At 37.6% G+C, this 17,021-nt stretch overlaps 1 protein-coding gene across 5 annotated transcripts in view; it reads left to right on the plus strand.

Annotated features, from left to right (window-relative positions):
- Positions 1-17,021, plus strand: part of DIAPH3 (diaphanous related formin 3) — a 509,936-nt gene that overhangs the window by 113,653 nt on the left and 379,262 nt on the right. For 4 of the 5 annotated variants that reach the window (XM_058683514.1, XM_058683521.1, XM_058683534.1 and 1 more), the window contains one exon: positions 136-263. In XM_058683514.1, the coding sequence (XP_058539497.1) occupies positions 136-263 (128 nt within the window). The remainder of the gene's footprint in view (positions 1-135; positions 264-17,021) is intronic. The other variant, XM_058683539.1, reaches the window with a different exon arrangement.

The raw sequence follows: 17,021 nt of genomic DNA on the forward strand, positions 1-17,021 counted from the left end.
ATTTGTGAGCAGAGGAATCATTCCTGCAAAGTAAGACTGCTCGGAGTAGTTGCATGCAGCTGCTATATGAAAGATAGGATTAATGTAATTGATAGTGCTTTAATGAAGATAAATTTTTTTTTCTTTAAATTACAGGGAAGTCTTAAGAGTAGGCGACAGATCTCACCTCAGGAATTCATCCATGAACTGAAAATGGGGTCTGCAGATGACATTGTCACATGCCTGGAGTCCCTCCGCGTATCTTTGACTAGTAATCCTGTCAGGTAATTCATCTATCTGAACATCATCAGGGCATGTTAGTAAATTAAACAGATGTCTTTAATCTTTATTTTCATTTAACACTTTCTTTATAGTATCTGTTCCTGGGTGGTATACCTCAATGGTGTCTCAGGGTAAAAACTGAGTATCTAATGTTTGTATGCATAATGTAATATAATGCCATCAGTACTTTTGTGTTTATTACCAAGTGATACATAGCCTGGGGACTTAAAAACAAGAACAAATTTACTCTTTTTTTCCTTAAAAATGTGAAGAAATGGTGTTTTTTAAAAGAAAATCATCATGATCAAAAACTATCAATGTAACATGGCTGAGTTACATGCGAATTTTGGTATTGTATATATAGTGCCTGATTTTTGTTTGACACACAAAGAAATACTATTATTTAACTCATCCTTTATTGGAAATTATGTCTTTATAGGAGCACATAGGTTAGTATTGCCAGATGTAGTGAGTCAAAATACAAGATGCCGAGTGAAATCTGAATTTCAGATATACGGACACTGTGAGATTTTGTTTATCTGGAATCCAAATTTAACTAGGTGTCCTGGATCCAGCAACTCTAATAGAGATGTCTCTATAAATCAAGTTTTAGACTTTTAGGCTCAGAATATTCTTGAAAAAGTTCAAGCAGAAGTTGTTATGAAATGTCTGAACAGTCATAAAATTTCAGAGCTGTAAGGGTCTGAGGTAGATCAGTTTTGGCTTCTTTTGTATAATAAATGAATGCTTGTTTTTGCATAAGAAAATACTGTGTATTAGATGTGTGTAAGATATGTGTGTTTGAGGGGCACCTGGGCGGCTCAGTCAGTTGTGTGTCTGACCTTGGCCCAGGCCATGATCTCATGCTTCGTGAGTTCGAGCCCCAGGTGGGGCTGTGTGCTGACAGCTCAGAGTCTGGAGCCTGCTTTAGATTCTGTGTCTCCCTCTCTCTCTTCGCCTGCACAGTCTGTCTCTCTCTCTGTCAAAAATAAATAAACATTAAAAAAAATTTTTGAAAATGTGTGTGTGTGTATATAAATAATTGTCAGGGCTAGAATGACTACAGAGGTTAATAATATGTAATAGAATCTCTTTGATGTCTGCTCTGTTACTACTTTTTTGGACATTTCTGAAGTTGGGCTACAGTATGAAAAAATCCTTCACAGTACACCTATTTAAAATGAAAAGACCTTACCTGTTGAGACATGAAGTGAGTGAGGTTTAACTGAGGAGTATGAAGAGGAAACAAAGTATATTTCAACTTTATCTTTGTTTTTCCATATTTCCCCACATCCAGCCTGTTTTCTAGGCTGTAAGCTTAATGAGGGGAAGGAGACCAGGACTTGCTATGTCTTACTTACTTCTCTTTACCACTCATAGCACACAGTACATAAAAAGTACTCAGTGAAGACTTGTCGATTGAAACAATGAAGTTTAATTTGAGCTTCCTTCAGTTTTACCTTGGCTATTGTTAGACACTGAGTTGAATTGAGAATTTATTTGGCAGGTATAATCATACATGAAGAACTCTGCTTTCCAGTTGAATCTGTACCTATTTAATATATTCATTTAAAAAATAATTACTGAGCACCTAATACTTACAAAGCCCTGTCTTGTGGGGCTTGGGTAAATAGCAAAGCAGATCCAGGTCCTGTACTTATGGAGTTTAAATGTAGCAAAAGGATTTTTTGGGGTTGACTGAAGAGATGCACTCCATGTCTTAGTTTATCTGGCAACCACTGAGCAATGGTTGTTTTTGCAGTTTTTCAATTTGATTAGAAGCAGACCCTTCTTGCTATCTTCATAATTTGATTAGGTGACTATGATAGCAAAAGGAAAACTTTTATGTATGAATTCATGTATATTACAGCAGATACATTTATATGTGATTTCGCCTTAAACTGCTATATTACCTGCTATATTACCAGGAATCCACAAGCTATCGATGTTTCCCTATAAATGATAGAAATCTTACCATTGGAGAAGTTTTTCTGAAATTGTGGCACTTGATGTAGAGAGAAAATTGAGAAGATACTCAAGATTATTTCTGTGTGCAGTGCTCCAATTAGTGGAATGGCTTCTTTGGATGTGTAAAAGTTGAATTTATGCCTATGTTCAAATCTTTGGACTTTTCTATTAGTTTTGTGTCTGCTGGTAAAGTGTGTTTTTCATATTTTTTGACGTATAGTGTGTGACTCAATTTCAAGAGAAAAATAATTAAAATTCTTTTAAGAATCTTTTGAGATCATTGTTAGCCCTGTAGTATTATTGACTAAATCAGAGTTAAAATTCTTCCATGTCTGTGAATAAATTTGAAAAAAGAAACATGGGAACTGATTAATGATGGTTCTCCAATATTGGTTTGGGATTGAGTTTTATTTAAAGAAAAAGTCAAGGATCAAGAAGAAAACCTCCCTTCTCTCCACCCCACCCCCATCTAGGTATGCAATACTTGCAGAATCATTTATCTGCTTCTGAAACGCTACCTACCAATTATGAGCCATGTCAACCTTCTACCCTCCAGACAGTGAATTATGTGAAAACCAGTGCATTAAATATCATGTTATTTGCCACCTTTTATGAAGAGTTGATTTGAAGACCACAAAGTTCTTCTGTTTTGAAGTTTTATTGATTATTCAATATTCTTGGTGACAGTTTAAAGCTAAAAGACACAGTGCTTTAGTTTTGGAACACTAGGAAAAGACCAGCTTCTTCAAATTGTCAATTATAACTGTTAGTGGATCTTGACATAGGCAACAATTATGTTTCAGCTATTGAACACGTTGAGGTGGAAACGTAAAAAAGTAGACACTAACATTATTATGATTGATAACAAGCATTTTCGTCCATACTCATCTATGCAGATAGCAAATGAATTACAGAATGTATCTTCATTTTCTCAATTTGATGTAGCTGTCAAGGGCACGATTTCTGGCTCAGAAAATCCAATCTATCAGGTCTCGTGTTAATCTTAGGCATTATTTTCCTTTACTCATAGTTAACATGTGCTTTTTGAAGTTTACAAGAATTTTTTTTTTTTTTTTTTTTTTTTGCTAACATTATCTTTTCATTAAAATTCTAAGGGGTTTTGGAACTAGGTTTGATTAAGGTAATAACTGTAACTTCCAAAAAATCACTTTAAGAAAAATGTGCAGTAAAATGTTTACTGTAAAGCAACTGAGCAGCCTTTGTGGATCTTTATTCCATTTGATCAGTGCCATGTTTAGAATCTAGTTTTTCTGCGCTTAAACACAAAGCTGATAGAAGAGCTTCGTTTTAGAATTGACACATATTTTGTGCCTTATACCACTTGTGTGAAGAGACAAAGAAGTTTGTGGCAAGCAATGAGATCAACATACTTATTGATACTAACATGATCTGGAGAAAAAAGTCAAGACCGGTAATTTTGAAGTTGCTAATAGTTATTTAAATTTTTATGTATTTTTATTTATCTGTCAAAAATTTTTGTTAATGTTTATTTTTGAGAGTGAGAGAGAGAGTACAAGCTGGGGAGAGGTAGAGAGAGGGAGACACAGAACCTGAAGCAGGTTTCAGGTCCTGAGCTGTCAGCACAGAGCCCAACGCGAGGCTCAAACCCACAAACTGTGAAATCATGACCTGAGCCAAAGTCGGATGCTTAACCAACTGAGCCACCCAGGCGCCCCTAAAATTATATTTTTGTAAAACGTTAAACATGTAGTAAAGACATTGTGATAAGAGAAAAACAAGCACCCACTTGCCTACCTGTGAAGCTAAGATAGAAATAAGGCTTGTAACTTGGAAGCTTCCATGCATCCCTGCTTAATTCTATGTCCCGTTCTCCTGCTATACTGTGGTTAGTGCTGTTTTGAATTTAGGGGTTATCTTTGTTTTTTCTTTTCATTATAGTTTCACCATATATGTCTTCTTAATTTGTGTGTTATTTGGTTTTATCTTTGTCACTTCCTGTAAACAGCATAATCTTCCATGCATTCTTCTGAGACTTTCCCTCTCTATTGTATTTGATAGACTTAAGTACGTTGATGTGTGCAACTACGCACACACCATCACAATCCATACTTTCCCATACTTTTATTTTTTCTTATGTTTTAGGAAGATCTATTACAAATAGTATACAGATGCTCTTTTTAACAAATCTGATAGTCTTTGTCATTTTCTGGTAGTTTTATGTTTTCATCACCACTGTAAAAACGTATTGGAATCTGTACCTGACATTTCATTTTGAATTTTCAAGTAGTTTATGCTGCTTGCACTGTGTTCATCTTCCTTTTTACACCCACCCTTCTGCTCTTTGTTCCTTTTCTGTATTATTCCTCTCCTTCTTCCTCTTCTTCCTTAAATTCTTTTGGGTAGATTTTTAATTTCTCATTTCACTTTTTTCCTTAGGAAAAAAGTGTTTCCTTTGGAACACATTTTCTCTTTCTGATCTTAGAAAAGAAAGCATGTACACACTCAAAAAGGAAATTTAATATTCATGTGCCTAAAAGGGACAAAAATAAGCAATATCCTGTGTTTTGAACCTAAGAACATAGACCTAAAAATACTTGAACACCAATCACCTTCTGTTAATTTGTATGCTAGTGTTGTGTGATATATTAATTGTATTTTTTTCTTTTTAATGTCACAAATTAGCTATTACTATTGAGTCAAACTACAGATATTTGTATACGTATATATGTTTGCACATTCATTTAGTCATTCCTTTTTGGGTATTACACATTTGTCTCCGATGATTTTACTCTTGCTTCAAGTATATTATTAGGCTCCCTTGGCCTAAGTCTTTTAATGGTAAAACTCTTTAATTTGTCAAAAAGTGACTTAATTTGCCTTTACTTTTGAAGGATGCTTTTCCTAAGGCATGAAATGGAGGGCTTTTAGATAAGTTAGTGCACTGAAGATAGTATTTCCTCTTCTGCCTTGCATTGCTGTTTTCAAAGGGTTGGCTCTTGATCTAAAACTCATTTTTTTCCGGGTAATCTGCCTTTTCTCTCTGTTCTGTGTCTAGGTGGAAATTTTCCTATTTATCCTCTAGGGTTTTGGGGGGGCTTGCTGAGTATGGTTTGGTGTCCTTAATACATTTTGTGAAAATTTCAGCTATTATCCCTTTACAATTTTTCCTCATTTTATATACGTTAGGATGCAGGCCTTCTTCCTCCATATGCCATTATTTATTATCAACTTAATAGTTTACATTCCTCTATATCCCTCTATATTCTTCCTCTATATTCTGGAAGCATTTATATTTATTTATTAGATCTTCTCGTTTTCTTGTTTCTTCACTGGTGTCTAATATGCTATTGAGCTATATGTTGCATTTTAAATTTCCATTATTATAATTGCATCCCTGTTATTTCTCCCTTGTTCCGTTTTATTTATTTATGTTTAAGTTTATTTATTTTGAAAGAGAGAGTGTGAGCAGAGGGAGGGGCAGAGAGAGAGGAGCTCTGCTCTGTCAGCACAGAGCCTGACGTGGGGCTTGATCTCAAGACCCTGAGATCATGACCTGAGCTGAAATGAAGAGTTGGACACTCAACCTACTGAGCCACCCAGGTGCCTCTGTTTCTGTCTTAAAACTCCTTGTCTTTTTCATAATTTGTTGCTTCATGCTTGTTTTTAATCCTGTTTTATTTCTTTAAACATAGTAAGTATCCCTACTTTCTAGGTCTGTAATCTAGTAAGTGAAAATTTCTCAGGCCTGATCTTGGTTATTTGGTTGGCTGGTTAGTTCTTTCCATCTTTACTCATGTCTTGTTTCTTTGCGTGCTCTGTAATGAGAGTGGCCTCCTGTCCCTTTGAACTTTTTCTTTGAGATTTATTTTGAAGATACATTTTGCTAGAATGAATTGAATGATTTTCAACTACTAGACACATATGGATACTAATAACCCAGGGCCAACTTAAACTAAAATTTCTGGCTTGAGGTGTTTTGGACTTTTGTTTTTGGTGTTATGTTTGTTTTAACACATGGGCACCTTACATGTATCTAACTTGGGTTATATGTTACCAGAACATATTTGCCTTGTCCTTTACTGGGCAGGTGGATAGGTTTATTTCTAGCTTACCTTCTTATTGCAGGTGTGACCCTTTGAGATTCTCATTTTTGCCATGTGTCCTAGCCTTGATAATGGCCTCTAGGCTTTGGCTCTTGTCCCTTTGACTCTGTACCACAATCACAAAGGAAACGTTGATTTCCTTTGTATCTGTCCCATAGGGCAGAGCAAGTGGGGCTCAAGGCTGGCTTACCTCTCTGAATTCCTCTTTCTCTCTCTTTAAATTTTTCTTTTAAGGATACTTTACTTTCTTGTTACCACAGATACAACTTTAAAATCTTGTTTCAGTGACGGTTTTTGGTAGAATTGTTGCAGATCGCTATTTTAATACAAGAAAAACAAGTATTAAAGTTTTGCGCCCCAAATCCCAATTTCTCAGAAGGATATAAACAGACAAGTAGAGGGCTTCCTCCTTTCTGTCATTTATTTGTCAGACCAGTTGGTCAATGGTGAATTCCTGTTAACTGTTTTTTGGTTTTGCTTCATATTTTTAAAGTGCCTATGTTAGTTAATATGTTCATATACTTATTTTACTTTACCTTACTTTTGCTTACCCTGCCCCCCCCCCCCCCCCCCCCCCCCCCGCCAAGATGAGCTCTAGAGGAGAGCCTGGGTAGCTAAGTTGGTTAAGCATCCAACTTTTGATTTCAGCTCAGGTCATGATCTCATGGTTTGTGGGATTGAGCCCTGTGTTGGGCTCTGTGCTGACAGTGCAGAACCTGCTTGGAATTCTTTCCCTCCCTGTCTCTCTGCCCCTTCCCTGCTTGTGCTATCTCTATCTCAAAGTAAATAAATAAAATTATATATTAAAAAGTTGAACTCTAGAAGTTACGGTTTTATTACTCTGCAGGATATCAGTCTTGCATTTCAGTTAGCATTCTTCTATCCTTTAAGGCACCTTAAAATCCTTTGATTTTTCTAGTTCTTTTTGAACCAGCCTCACCATCTTGATGGTTCCCTCATTAACGTAGTAAATAAATATTTGACACTGTTGACTTTATCTGGGTGAAGCGATGTTTATATCTTTTTGAAAATCATGGTTTGGCATTAGAGATTTGTGGAACGTGATAATACTCCTCAAAAAACATCCTAGAAATTCATGGCAGGAGTAAATTTACCCACTTGGGTAAAAAGTCTGCGTTTCCTACACCCTGTGTCTGTCCCTGGGTTGGGGGAAGGGACAGTGACTATGATGAGAGATAGGGTATGCCTTGAGCGAGGACGACTTAGCGTCCAGCCCCCCAGGCCTTCATCCTTCTCTCCTGTCTGCAGAACCCCTAATTTTAGTCAGTGGATCTAAATGACATGTGGTGGGAGGGGGTGTACAGCCTTTTCAAAGCACCCAAACTGAAATATCTACAGGTCAAACTTATACCCAGATGGACCTCTTCCTAAAGTTTAATTATACTGCATTATGATCCTAGAGGAGTCGCTGTTGCTTTTGTCAGTCTTAGCAAAGATCCTTTCCTAGGAAGGAGATGGGAAGGAATCAGAATGAAACTGTACATACATATGCATATATATATGTATGTAGTATATATGTTGTCAGAGTCCTAGCGGGAAGACAGACACCAGAGAGCACGCTGTAATTTTTTTTTTTTTTAAAGAAGTTAATACCAGAAATAGGTTAAATAACTGATGGAAAGACTGAGAAACCACATAAGAAGCAGTGAGGACCTGATTGGCAGCAGTGAGAAGTTGCTCCACCCTTGGGCTGGAGGGGGAGGACGAGAACTCTGTTCATGAAGCTAACGGGGGCCGGCATTGAGCCTACAAAATGAGCCCCTTTGAAACTAGATCAGAACAGCTGAAGGGGAAGAAGGGGAAGGAGAAGAAAGGGGTCAAGCATCTGTACATTATTTAGTGGGGCAGAGAATAGGTCAGTAAGTGTTAAATTCTCATTTCTTCCAAGTTTTAGTTTCATTTATCTTACTACTAGGAGATAAAAATAAGTATTTTCATGATATGCTACAGGACTTGGATCTGGGCATAAACTTTCTAAGAATACAAAGGGCTGTCCTGCTCTGGATTTCTTGAAACTTACCTCTATTTGAAGATTGTCCGTTTAGTCCAGATAAATAAATGGTCACTAGCTCAGCTCCCACATTGACTTCAATACTTTCTCAATACCTCACTTTTACTTTGCCTCCCAAAGATCTTCTTTTTCTGTTTAGTACTTATCCCTCGATTACATTAAAAAAGAGACCTTTTACTCTTTATTTTATTTTCTCTAACAGCTGTCCTGTTTCGCACAGAAACATGCAAACGATTGGTTTTGAAGAGATACGGATACATCCCCTTTTTGCCCTTGAGTTCTGAACATGTTAAAGTAGATAACAGAAGTGAGCTTAGGAATAACCTCTGGACTCCTGGAAAGGCCAAGTTGCAGAGCACAACTGGGACTTGTGAAGGTGAAGTGTACTTCATCCCAGTGAATCAAACTTCCCACACTGTCCTCAGTAGAAAGAATAGACAGCTGTAGGCCAGGGTCAGGATCCCTTCCCCACTTCTCTAATTTGATAAATCAGTCCTTCTGGGTGGTGGTGAATGGCGGGGGGGGAGGGGTGGCGGGGAAATCTCCAAATAATGAGATGGAGGGAGTGACTGGAAGTAATCCCTAATATTCTTTTCTGGGGAACATAGGAGAAGGCCTCTTCTTTAGTAGAACCGAGAGGAGGAGGATAGTAAATGTTCTCACTAATATGCTTCAGTTTATTTTTATTGCCTGACATGTTTTAGAATTTTAAAATAAGACATGAGATACAAAATTTCTTTTTAAAAATAAGCCTTAGAAAAAAGTTTGGGAAGTAACGATATGTATAGATGTATAGGTGTATGTTATTAATAGTGGTAGTTTCTCAAGTGGGCAGGAAGGGTAAAGATTTTCCTGGATGGTCTACATTCTTCTATTTCTTCTGTCTTGTCTTTCCTTTTTTTTTTTTTTTTTTCCCCTCCCCTAGTGATGCCAGGAGGCCACGTGATACAGATGGCTCTGTTTTCCTTCCTGTGCTGTTTTAATAAGGTAGCCACTAGGTCCTTGTGGTTATTTAAACTAATGAAGCCGGGGTGGGGGTAAGCATTTCAGGTGCTCAAGAGGCACTTGTGGCTAGTGGCTAGCAAGTTGAACCGCACACAGAAACCATTTATGTCACCGTAAAAAAAATTCTATTAGACATTGCTGCTTAAACACCTTGGTTCTTCTGGTTAGCTGCTTGCTTCTTGGACATAAATACTACATGACGATTATATCCTCAAAGTTAAGTTCAGGACTATGGGAATATATAAAGGAATTGAAGTCTGAAAGATTAAAAGATTTTTAAAACCTCTAAGGATGAGTGAGCATTTGTATCAAGAGAATCCCAAAAAGAAAGGAGCGATCCATGAGAGGCTGCCTTTAGCGGGGAGTTCTGTCTTGGATAAGGCAAAGGGAATGGGCTTTGCACCAGCTGTTAAGGGGTAGAAACGGAGAGGAGGGGTGTGTCTGACAGGCAGTGCAAAAGGTGTGGTCCACGACAGCCTTCAGTGTGACTGCCTGTAGCTAGGATGAGGGAATCGACAATATGGCACATCGTGAAAGTCACAGGAACATCCCCTTTGGTATGCTAAAAATACCCATTGGATTCATGTTTATTTTACAGAACTTTTCTCAGGGAGATGTACTTTTACCTCTACAAGGCATTTTTTCTAGGTTGTTTTCAATAGAAAGTCACCAAGTCTAGGTAAGATGTTAATATTCTTTATTTCTGTATTTAGACGATACCATATATCTTAGGATATACCTTGTATTATTTATGTCTAAATTAACATTCAGTATCCATTACTTTTATGACTCTTAATATTGCTTATTAAAGAAATATTTGTTGAAAATGCCCTCTAATTTTAGGTCATTTTGAAGTCCTTTCCAAAGTGTTTTAAAAGAATGAAATATTAATGCAAAATGCCCTGAAAGAAAATATTAATTTTTATAAATGAGTACTAACCTGATATTTTAAAGGGCATGCCAATACTTTCCACTGCTTTCCCAGTCCTACCAAAGCTGGAGTAATTTCTCTGAGAAATCTCCGAGAAGACTTCATGTTCCCCGCTGGCGGGAGACTTCGTCTTTTGTGTATTGTCATTCATACTACAGTTTGGTTTTGGCTTATAGCTGTTTTAAAATATGTCATAATTATTTGGTTTCAAAGTTAACTCTATCTGTATCTGAAAAGCTTTGACTTTGAATGCAAGGTTAACAATAAAAGTACAGTGCATTGGAAATATAGTAATTGCTTTTAACTGAGAAATATGTATTTTCTGTACACGATGAATAACAGCTGTGTAGCTCAATTTATACTTGACCTGAAAGGCCCTAGAAGTAAAATCCTCCCCATCTACTTGATAATATATATCTCCTAGTCTATTTAAAATAAAATATAAATTGCTGTTTGAATAGTGAAGATTAATTTTCAAAAATTCATATGTAAAGTCTGTCACAATTAACACAGGGTCTCAAATCTTCCTTTTTAAAATAGAGTAGTTTGATATTCAGGCATAAGAGAAAGAATTGTGACTGAAAACTAATTATGGGAAAAGATTAGATTACTGTTTAAAAGACAACAGAAGATAGTGTTACAACAATTTGGGAAAAGTGCTGCTCTTAAACGTGTACAGCTTCTCCTGACCGTAGAGGTGAAATACAAGAAACTTTGCCTTTCAGTTGCTTTGTCTGTGTCCTCAGAGAATGTAAGCCTTATATGTTCACATTTGTAACCGTTACCAGCATCATGTTATTTACTGAATACTTTGGTTTCTTTGGCGAAGATGAATGTCTTCAGTGGAAAAATTATTGCATTGCAGACCCTAAACCCCCCTATTATTTAGTAGCCTACATATGAAGGGTCTGTGTAGTTTCTTCCTGAGACTAATTTTTTGGCCTCGTTACCAAAGTTTTAAAAGTATTGTTGGTGAGTTAAGCAAAGAACTTAAAATATGATTTTTGTCTTGGTATTCCTCGCTGTCTCTATACCTAAAAAAGTGCATAACTACAGTTGACCTTTGAACAACACACATTTGAATTATTTTTATTAATACAGTACCGTCCTGCAAATATTTTCTCTTAGAATTTCTCACCATTTTGTAAAGCTTACTTTATAGTAAGAATAAATACACTGTATAACACATATACAACGTATGTGTTAATTAGCTGGTTATGTTATGGGTAAGACTTCTGGCCAACTGTGGGCTATTAGGAACTAAGTTTTTGGGGCATCAAATGTTTATTATACTGGATTTTCCACTGTGTCGGGGGGAATTGGCACCCCTAACACCCACAGCGTTCAAAGGTCAGCTGTCTACATAAGGCCTAAATACATAGGTGAAATATATTGGCAATAGAAGGAAATTTTAATTTTTATGATTCAGAAAAACTTGTGAAATAAAACTGAATTTTATCATCTATATTGGCTATGGATTTCTAGGTCTTTTGTTATGGGACAATCAATAAATGTAAGAAACTCATAGTCTTCTTTTTTTTTTTTTAATTTTTTTTTCAACGTTTTTTATTTATTTTTGGACAGAGAGAGACAGAACATGAACGGGGGAGGGGCAGAGAGAGAGGGAGACACAGAATCGGAAACAGGCTCCAGGCTCCGAGCCATCAGCCCAGAGCCTGACGCGGGGCTCGAACTCACGGACCGCGAGATCGTGACCTGGCTGAAGTCGGACGCTTAACCGACTGCGCCACCCAGGCGCCCCAAGAAACTCATAGTCTTCTAAGTTTTCATACGTTAAACATCTTTCATATGTTAACATTCATGAAAGATAAACACATTAGGGTTAGATCCACTGAGGTCACTTGGACTGCCTCTACAGAGCTAGAGAGAAAGTAGGCTCATTTGAGCAGAAGTTCAGTAGAACTTTGTACAGCAAATGTTCTTGGTCTGTGCTGTTCAGTATTCAAAACATGACTGTTGAGCACTTGAAGCATGCTTAATGTGACTAAGAAATGCAATTTAAGCTTAAATTCACATGTCACTAGAGGCTGCTCTTTTGGACAATAATTTGAGATCAAGTCTTGTGATGATATTCTTTGTGCACTTGTTTTGAGCCTTTGCATTCTTGAGTCTGAAGATAAGGCAACTCTGCTGTGGTGTGGCATTCTGAGGAGGAGCCCAGAATATTATTAATTAATTAATTGTTGTTGAGGAACTGTCACATGGACATGGAAGATCAGGGTGCATGTTAAATGGAGTTGAATAATGAAAAGAGAATAGGGAAGTTAAAACATGAAATAATATGAAATGCATGAGCTGCCACCAGTCAGTTTTTAGGGTAGGGGGTCCGGTGGTTTGAGTTTCTTCACGCGCCTCTCTGTTGGAAAACTCATAGAGGTGTAAAGGCTTCTCCCTGGCTTCAGCTTGCTGAGATCACATTTGGAGAGAAACGTTGAACACATAGAGTAAGTGATACCACCAGCTCTTTAAGTGTGTAGTATGGATAAAATGCCACTAGAGTACAGCAGAGGATGTATTAGTTAATCTACTCATGCAACCAGAATTCTCAGGTGCTGTGCTAGGTATCACGGGAATGAGGCATCTAGGGGTGAGACCTAGAAAATATATAACAGAAGATGCCAGTTCAGTTAAGAAAAAATCAGGGACTGAGAATAGTGCATAGAGCACTTTTAGATACAAGCTCGTCAGCGGAAGTCTTTGAGGTAGTAAAGATTAAGAGACTAAGAAGACAAGGAATTAGTTAAGAGAAGCTTAGGCTTTGCTTCAGGGCCAGGAAGCACCTCTCGGGCAGCAGAGACCCTGAGGTGAGGAAAGTGGAGAGTGGCAGGAGAGTGGAGGGAGGGAGTCGAATCCCAGAGGCCATGGAGCCATCAGAGAGGTGGACAGTGGCCAGGTCATGAGAGACCTTAAGGGTGACTTGGGGGGAGACATAAGATTTTTTTAAATAAGTATGAGGCTGTTAACGAGATTTACATGGCAAATGACGTATTTCTTATGTTCAGTTATTTTTGAAAGAGAGAGAGACAGAGAGAGACAGGAAGAGAGGGAGACACAGAATCCGCAGCAGGCTCCAGGTTCTGAGCTGTCAGAGCCACCAGGCACCCCATGGAAATCACGTATTTCTAAGTTTACCTTTTAAAAGGAACTGCTTTGGGGACAGTGTATTGAAGGGAGGATAGAGTGGACAGGGAGATCAGAAAGGAGGCTATGGCCTAGTCACAGGAGTGATGAGCATGGCTTGGATGAGGATTGTAGTAGTGGTGGGGTGATGAGAGGGTGGGTTTTGCAGATAAACTGGAGGTACAAACTGTAGGACCTGTTGACAGATCGGCTGTGGTGTGTGACTGAAGTGGAGGAATCAATAATGACATCTAGATTTTGTGACCTGACGAAAGTAGTGCCATTAACAGCGATAGAGGAAGATGGTTTTTTTACTTGTTTCATACATTTTGTGGAAAACAAAAATGTTTGTTTTAACCACGTTAAGTTTGATATGTTTGAGTTTCACAGTTGGAGATATGAACAAGCAAGCAGCTGGATAATGGAGTCTGGAGCTCAGTGGAGACATGTGGAGATGCCTACCTACTGTTGATATGTAGACTGTACATAAAGCACTGAGAATAGTTGAGAGTCCAGGTGGGGGGTGCAGGGGGGGGGAGAGAGAGAAAGAAAAGGAAGGAGGGAAGGAAGGAAGGAAGGAAGGAAGGAAGGAAGGAAGGAAGGAAGGAAGGAAGGAAGGAAGATAGGAAGATACAGTAAAACACTCAGAAGAAGCCCTGGGGAACTCCAGCAGTTATCCATGGTCTAGAAAGGCTAGAGAAACCAGAAAAACAGACTGAACACTGGTCATTTGGGAGGAGGAGAACCCAGAAAGGCTGGTTTCCTGAGCCTAAGAGAGGAAGAGAGTTTCAGTAGGGTCAAGTGGCAAACCACATGAATGCTCCTGAGACCTGGGGCAAGATGTTACTGCCAGAATGAGCAAGAGGAGCGTTCTTGGTGACCTTCGAGGAAAGCAGTTTTGTGGAGTCTGGGTGGCAGAAGCCAGATGAAGTGAGATGGAATAAATGGATGGTAAAGAATGGATGGTGAAGAAGTACTTCTTGTACTAACCATTCTTCAGAGGCAATTGAGACACTATGCTGTAAAAAAGAAACGGACAGTAACTGGAGAGAGATCTGGGGCCAAGTGGGTAAGACCCAGTAAGCAAATGGAGAAACTTAGATGAACTAGAGTTCAAAGAAGACAGAAACTTGCATTGGCTCTTGAAAGGTGAAATAGTTTCGTTTGTAACTGAAGAGGCAGCTCTGTGGAGGGGAGCATTATGAGTGAAGGTAGTAATGAACTGGACAGAATGAGGAGCAGATGATAGACTTAATAATGAAGTTTATGGGACTAGTATTGGGCAATAGTAGCAAGTACTTCGGGTGAAAACAGATGGTGGAAGACCTGCACTATAATGGGTTCTTTCCCCCCTCGCATATTGGTTGTCAAATTAGTCTGTTTAAGATGAAAAATTCATTAATGCTTTCCTGAAGTAATGGTATTTTGATTTGATACCAAGAAACTCCTTTACTCCTATTTAATACATTCCAAAAGATTTTTTTTTTCTGCAATGTTTCTTTTAATAGTGGACTAAAGTTTTGATTAGAGCACATGCCAGTATATGTTATTTCAACTCTATAGTTCTTTTACTGTCTTTTCACTTAAAGATCAAGAGCTCATGTTTCTTATTGGTGATTTGTGTTACATCACTGCAGTTCATCTGGTTTTCTTTTTGTGCTATTTGGACTACTTTTTCTAGATAGTTTATACCTTTCAATATGTTACTGCTAGAAAGTAACTAAGAGAATAGACTACTTAGTTTGTTATTCTACTGTCTCATCTAATATTAGAAGTGAGAATAACTGACTGGTTTTAAATATATAATTTCTTTAAAAGTCAGTTCCTAGAAAATATATGTATTAATGTTTGCATTTTGAATTTTGGTAGATTTTTAAATCAGAACATTATTTAGTTACTGCATTCCCTGTATAATTTAGTGTAATTTTTGTGGATGCCCATCAGTTGGGATCGAGGTGTATGTTTGTTTTGTCCTATAGGGCATGTTAATTGCTTTGTGCTCCTCTACACCCCCCCCCCCCCGCCCCGCCCCCTGCCGGTTCATTGTAAGCATATAGTCACCTTGCTAAGAGTAGGTGAAAATGAAAGCTAAAATAAGCTATAATTATATTCAGCATTGGTGATATATTACTCTGACCGAGGAATGTAAATTGGATTTGGATATTACACAGTATTAAAGCTGACCTTCTAAGGTTAAGGTATAAAATTCGTTACTTTGTCACATGTGACCAGTGATATTTTTTTCCCCCTTTCAGGATGTTTCTTATATTGATTTTGAGCAAAATAACTTTGTGTTTCCCTAGGTGTTTATGTAAGATTATTCTTGGAGGTAATTAAAAATTTTTCTTACTACAAAAAGTAGGAGTTCATTATAAGAAAATAGACAAAACACAAGCAAAATGAAGAAACAAATGTGTAATATCACCTACTTAAAAAGGCACTATATGGAAGTGTGTGTGTGTCTACTGAAGAAGTCCTTTTGTTTGATGCTATTGGTTCCTAGGGCTAACACAGGGAATGATAAATGATTTACATATGTCCTAAACATTCTTTGGATTCAAAAGATTGAACATTTTTTTTTTCCCTCTATACTTTTGATGAGGAGGTCAGAGTAGCACCTACTCTACTTCTGAGTAGAAATAGATGATTATACAAACCACATCCATGATGCACTCTCTTCCTCATATTGGTATTTTAAGGTGGAACAGAAATGTAGAGGCTCTTATAAAGTATACAGAATTCTTTTGTAAAGTCTTTTTGATGTCTCTCAATAGTAAACACTTGTGTTCATGTCTACTTCTCTGGCATTTTTTAAAATGCCATTTAAAGAACTTTTTCAAAGCATTAGGCTTGGTTTTCATAGAAATAGCAGCTTCTTTGGCAGTGATTTGTCTGTTTATGTAATTTTTATTAAATTAATTACAGTAATAGGTACACATGGCAAAAACAGATTTGGAAACAAACCTCCCCTCCCATTGGTTCTAGTGGGGGTTACGTGAGCATAACAAGGCAGTCCTACTTCTCCCTGCCAGGGAGATACCATGGTGGCTAGGTGGGGAGCTCAGACACCCATCCATGTCCAGCAATAACAAGAAGCCTCTTTCTGAGGTATCAGCAGAGGCCAATTGGAGAGCATGGACTCGTGTGTTCACCTGGCGGTATTGAGGGGATGCCTGTCCTCCTTCCTCCACCTGAGCTGTATCATAGGAAGCCAGCTAAAAAAACAAGAGGTTGAATAAAATCTGAAGTATCATAACATAATAACCTGCTTCCAGGTTTCAATATAGAAAACCTGTCTTAATAAAAAGGAGGAAGGTTTCAAACTGAGTGCAAAGAGACCTTTACTAATAGACGACAACAATGAGTTGTCAGAGATATTTGGACATTCTAATAAAGATGTTCAAAAGAACCATCCTAAAGATGTTTTAATGAGCAAGTATGAATATGCTGAAAGAAAAAAAAAAATAGTCTCCGTAAAGAAATAGAAGAAACTTTATTCTTTTTAAAAGATCAAATAGAAATTTTGGAATTGAAGACTACAATAACTGAAATGAAAAACCTACTGGAGGGGCACAACAACAAAATGTGAGGATGAGAG

Source organism: Neofelis nebulosa, chromosome 1 (genome assembly GCF_028018385.1).
Source record: "Neofelis nebulosa isolate mNeoNeb1 chromosome 1, mNeoNeb1.pri, whole genome shotgun sequence".
NCBI classification, from domain to species: domain Eukaryota; kingdom Metazoa; phylum Chordata; class Mammalia; order Carnivora; family Felidae; genus Neofelis; species Neofelis nebulosa.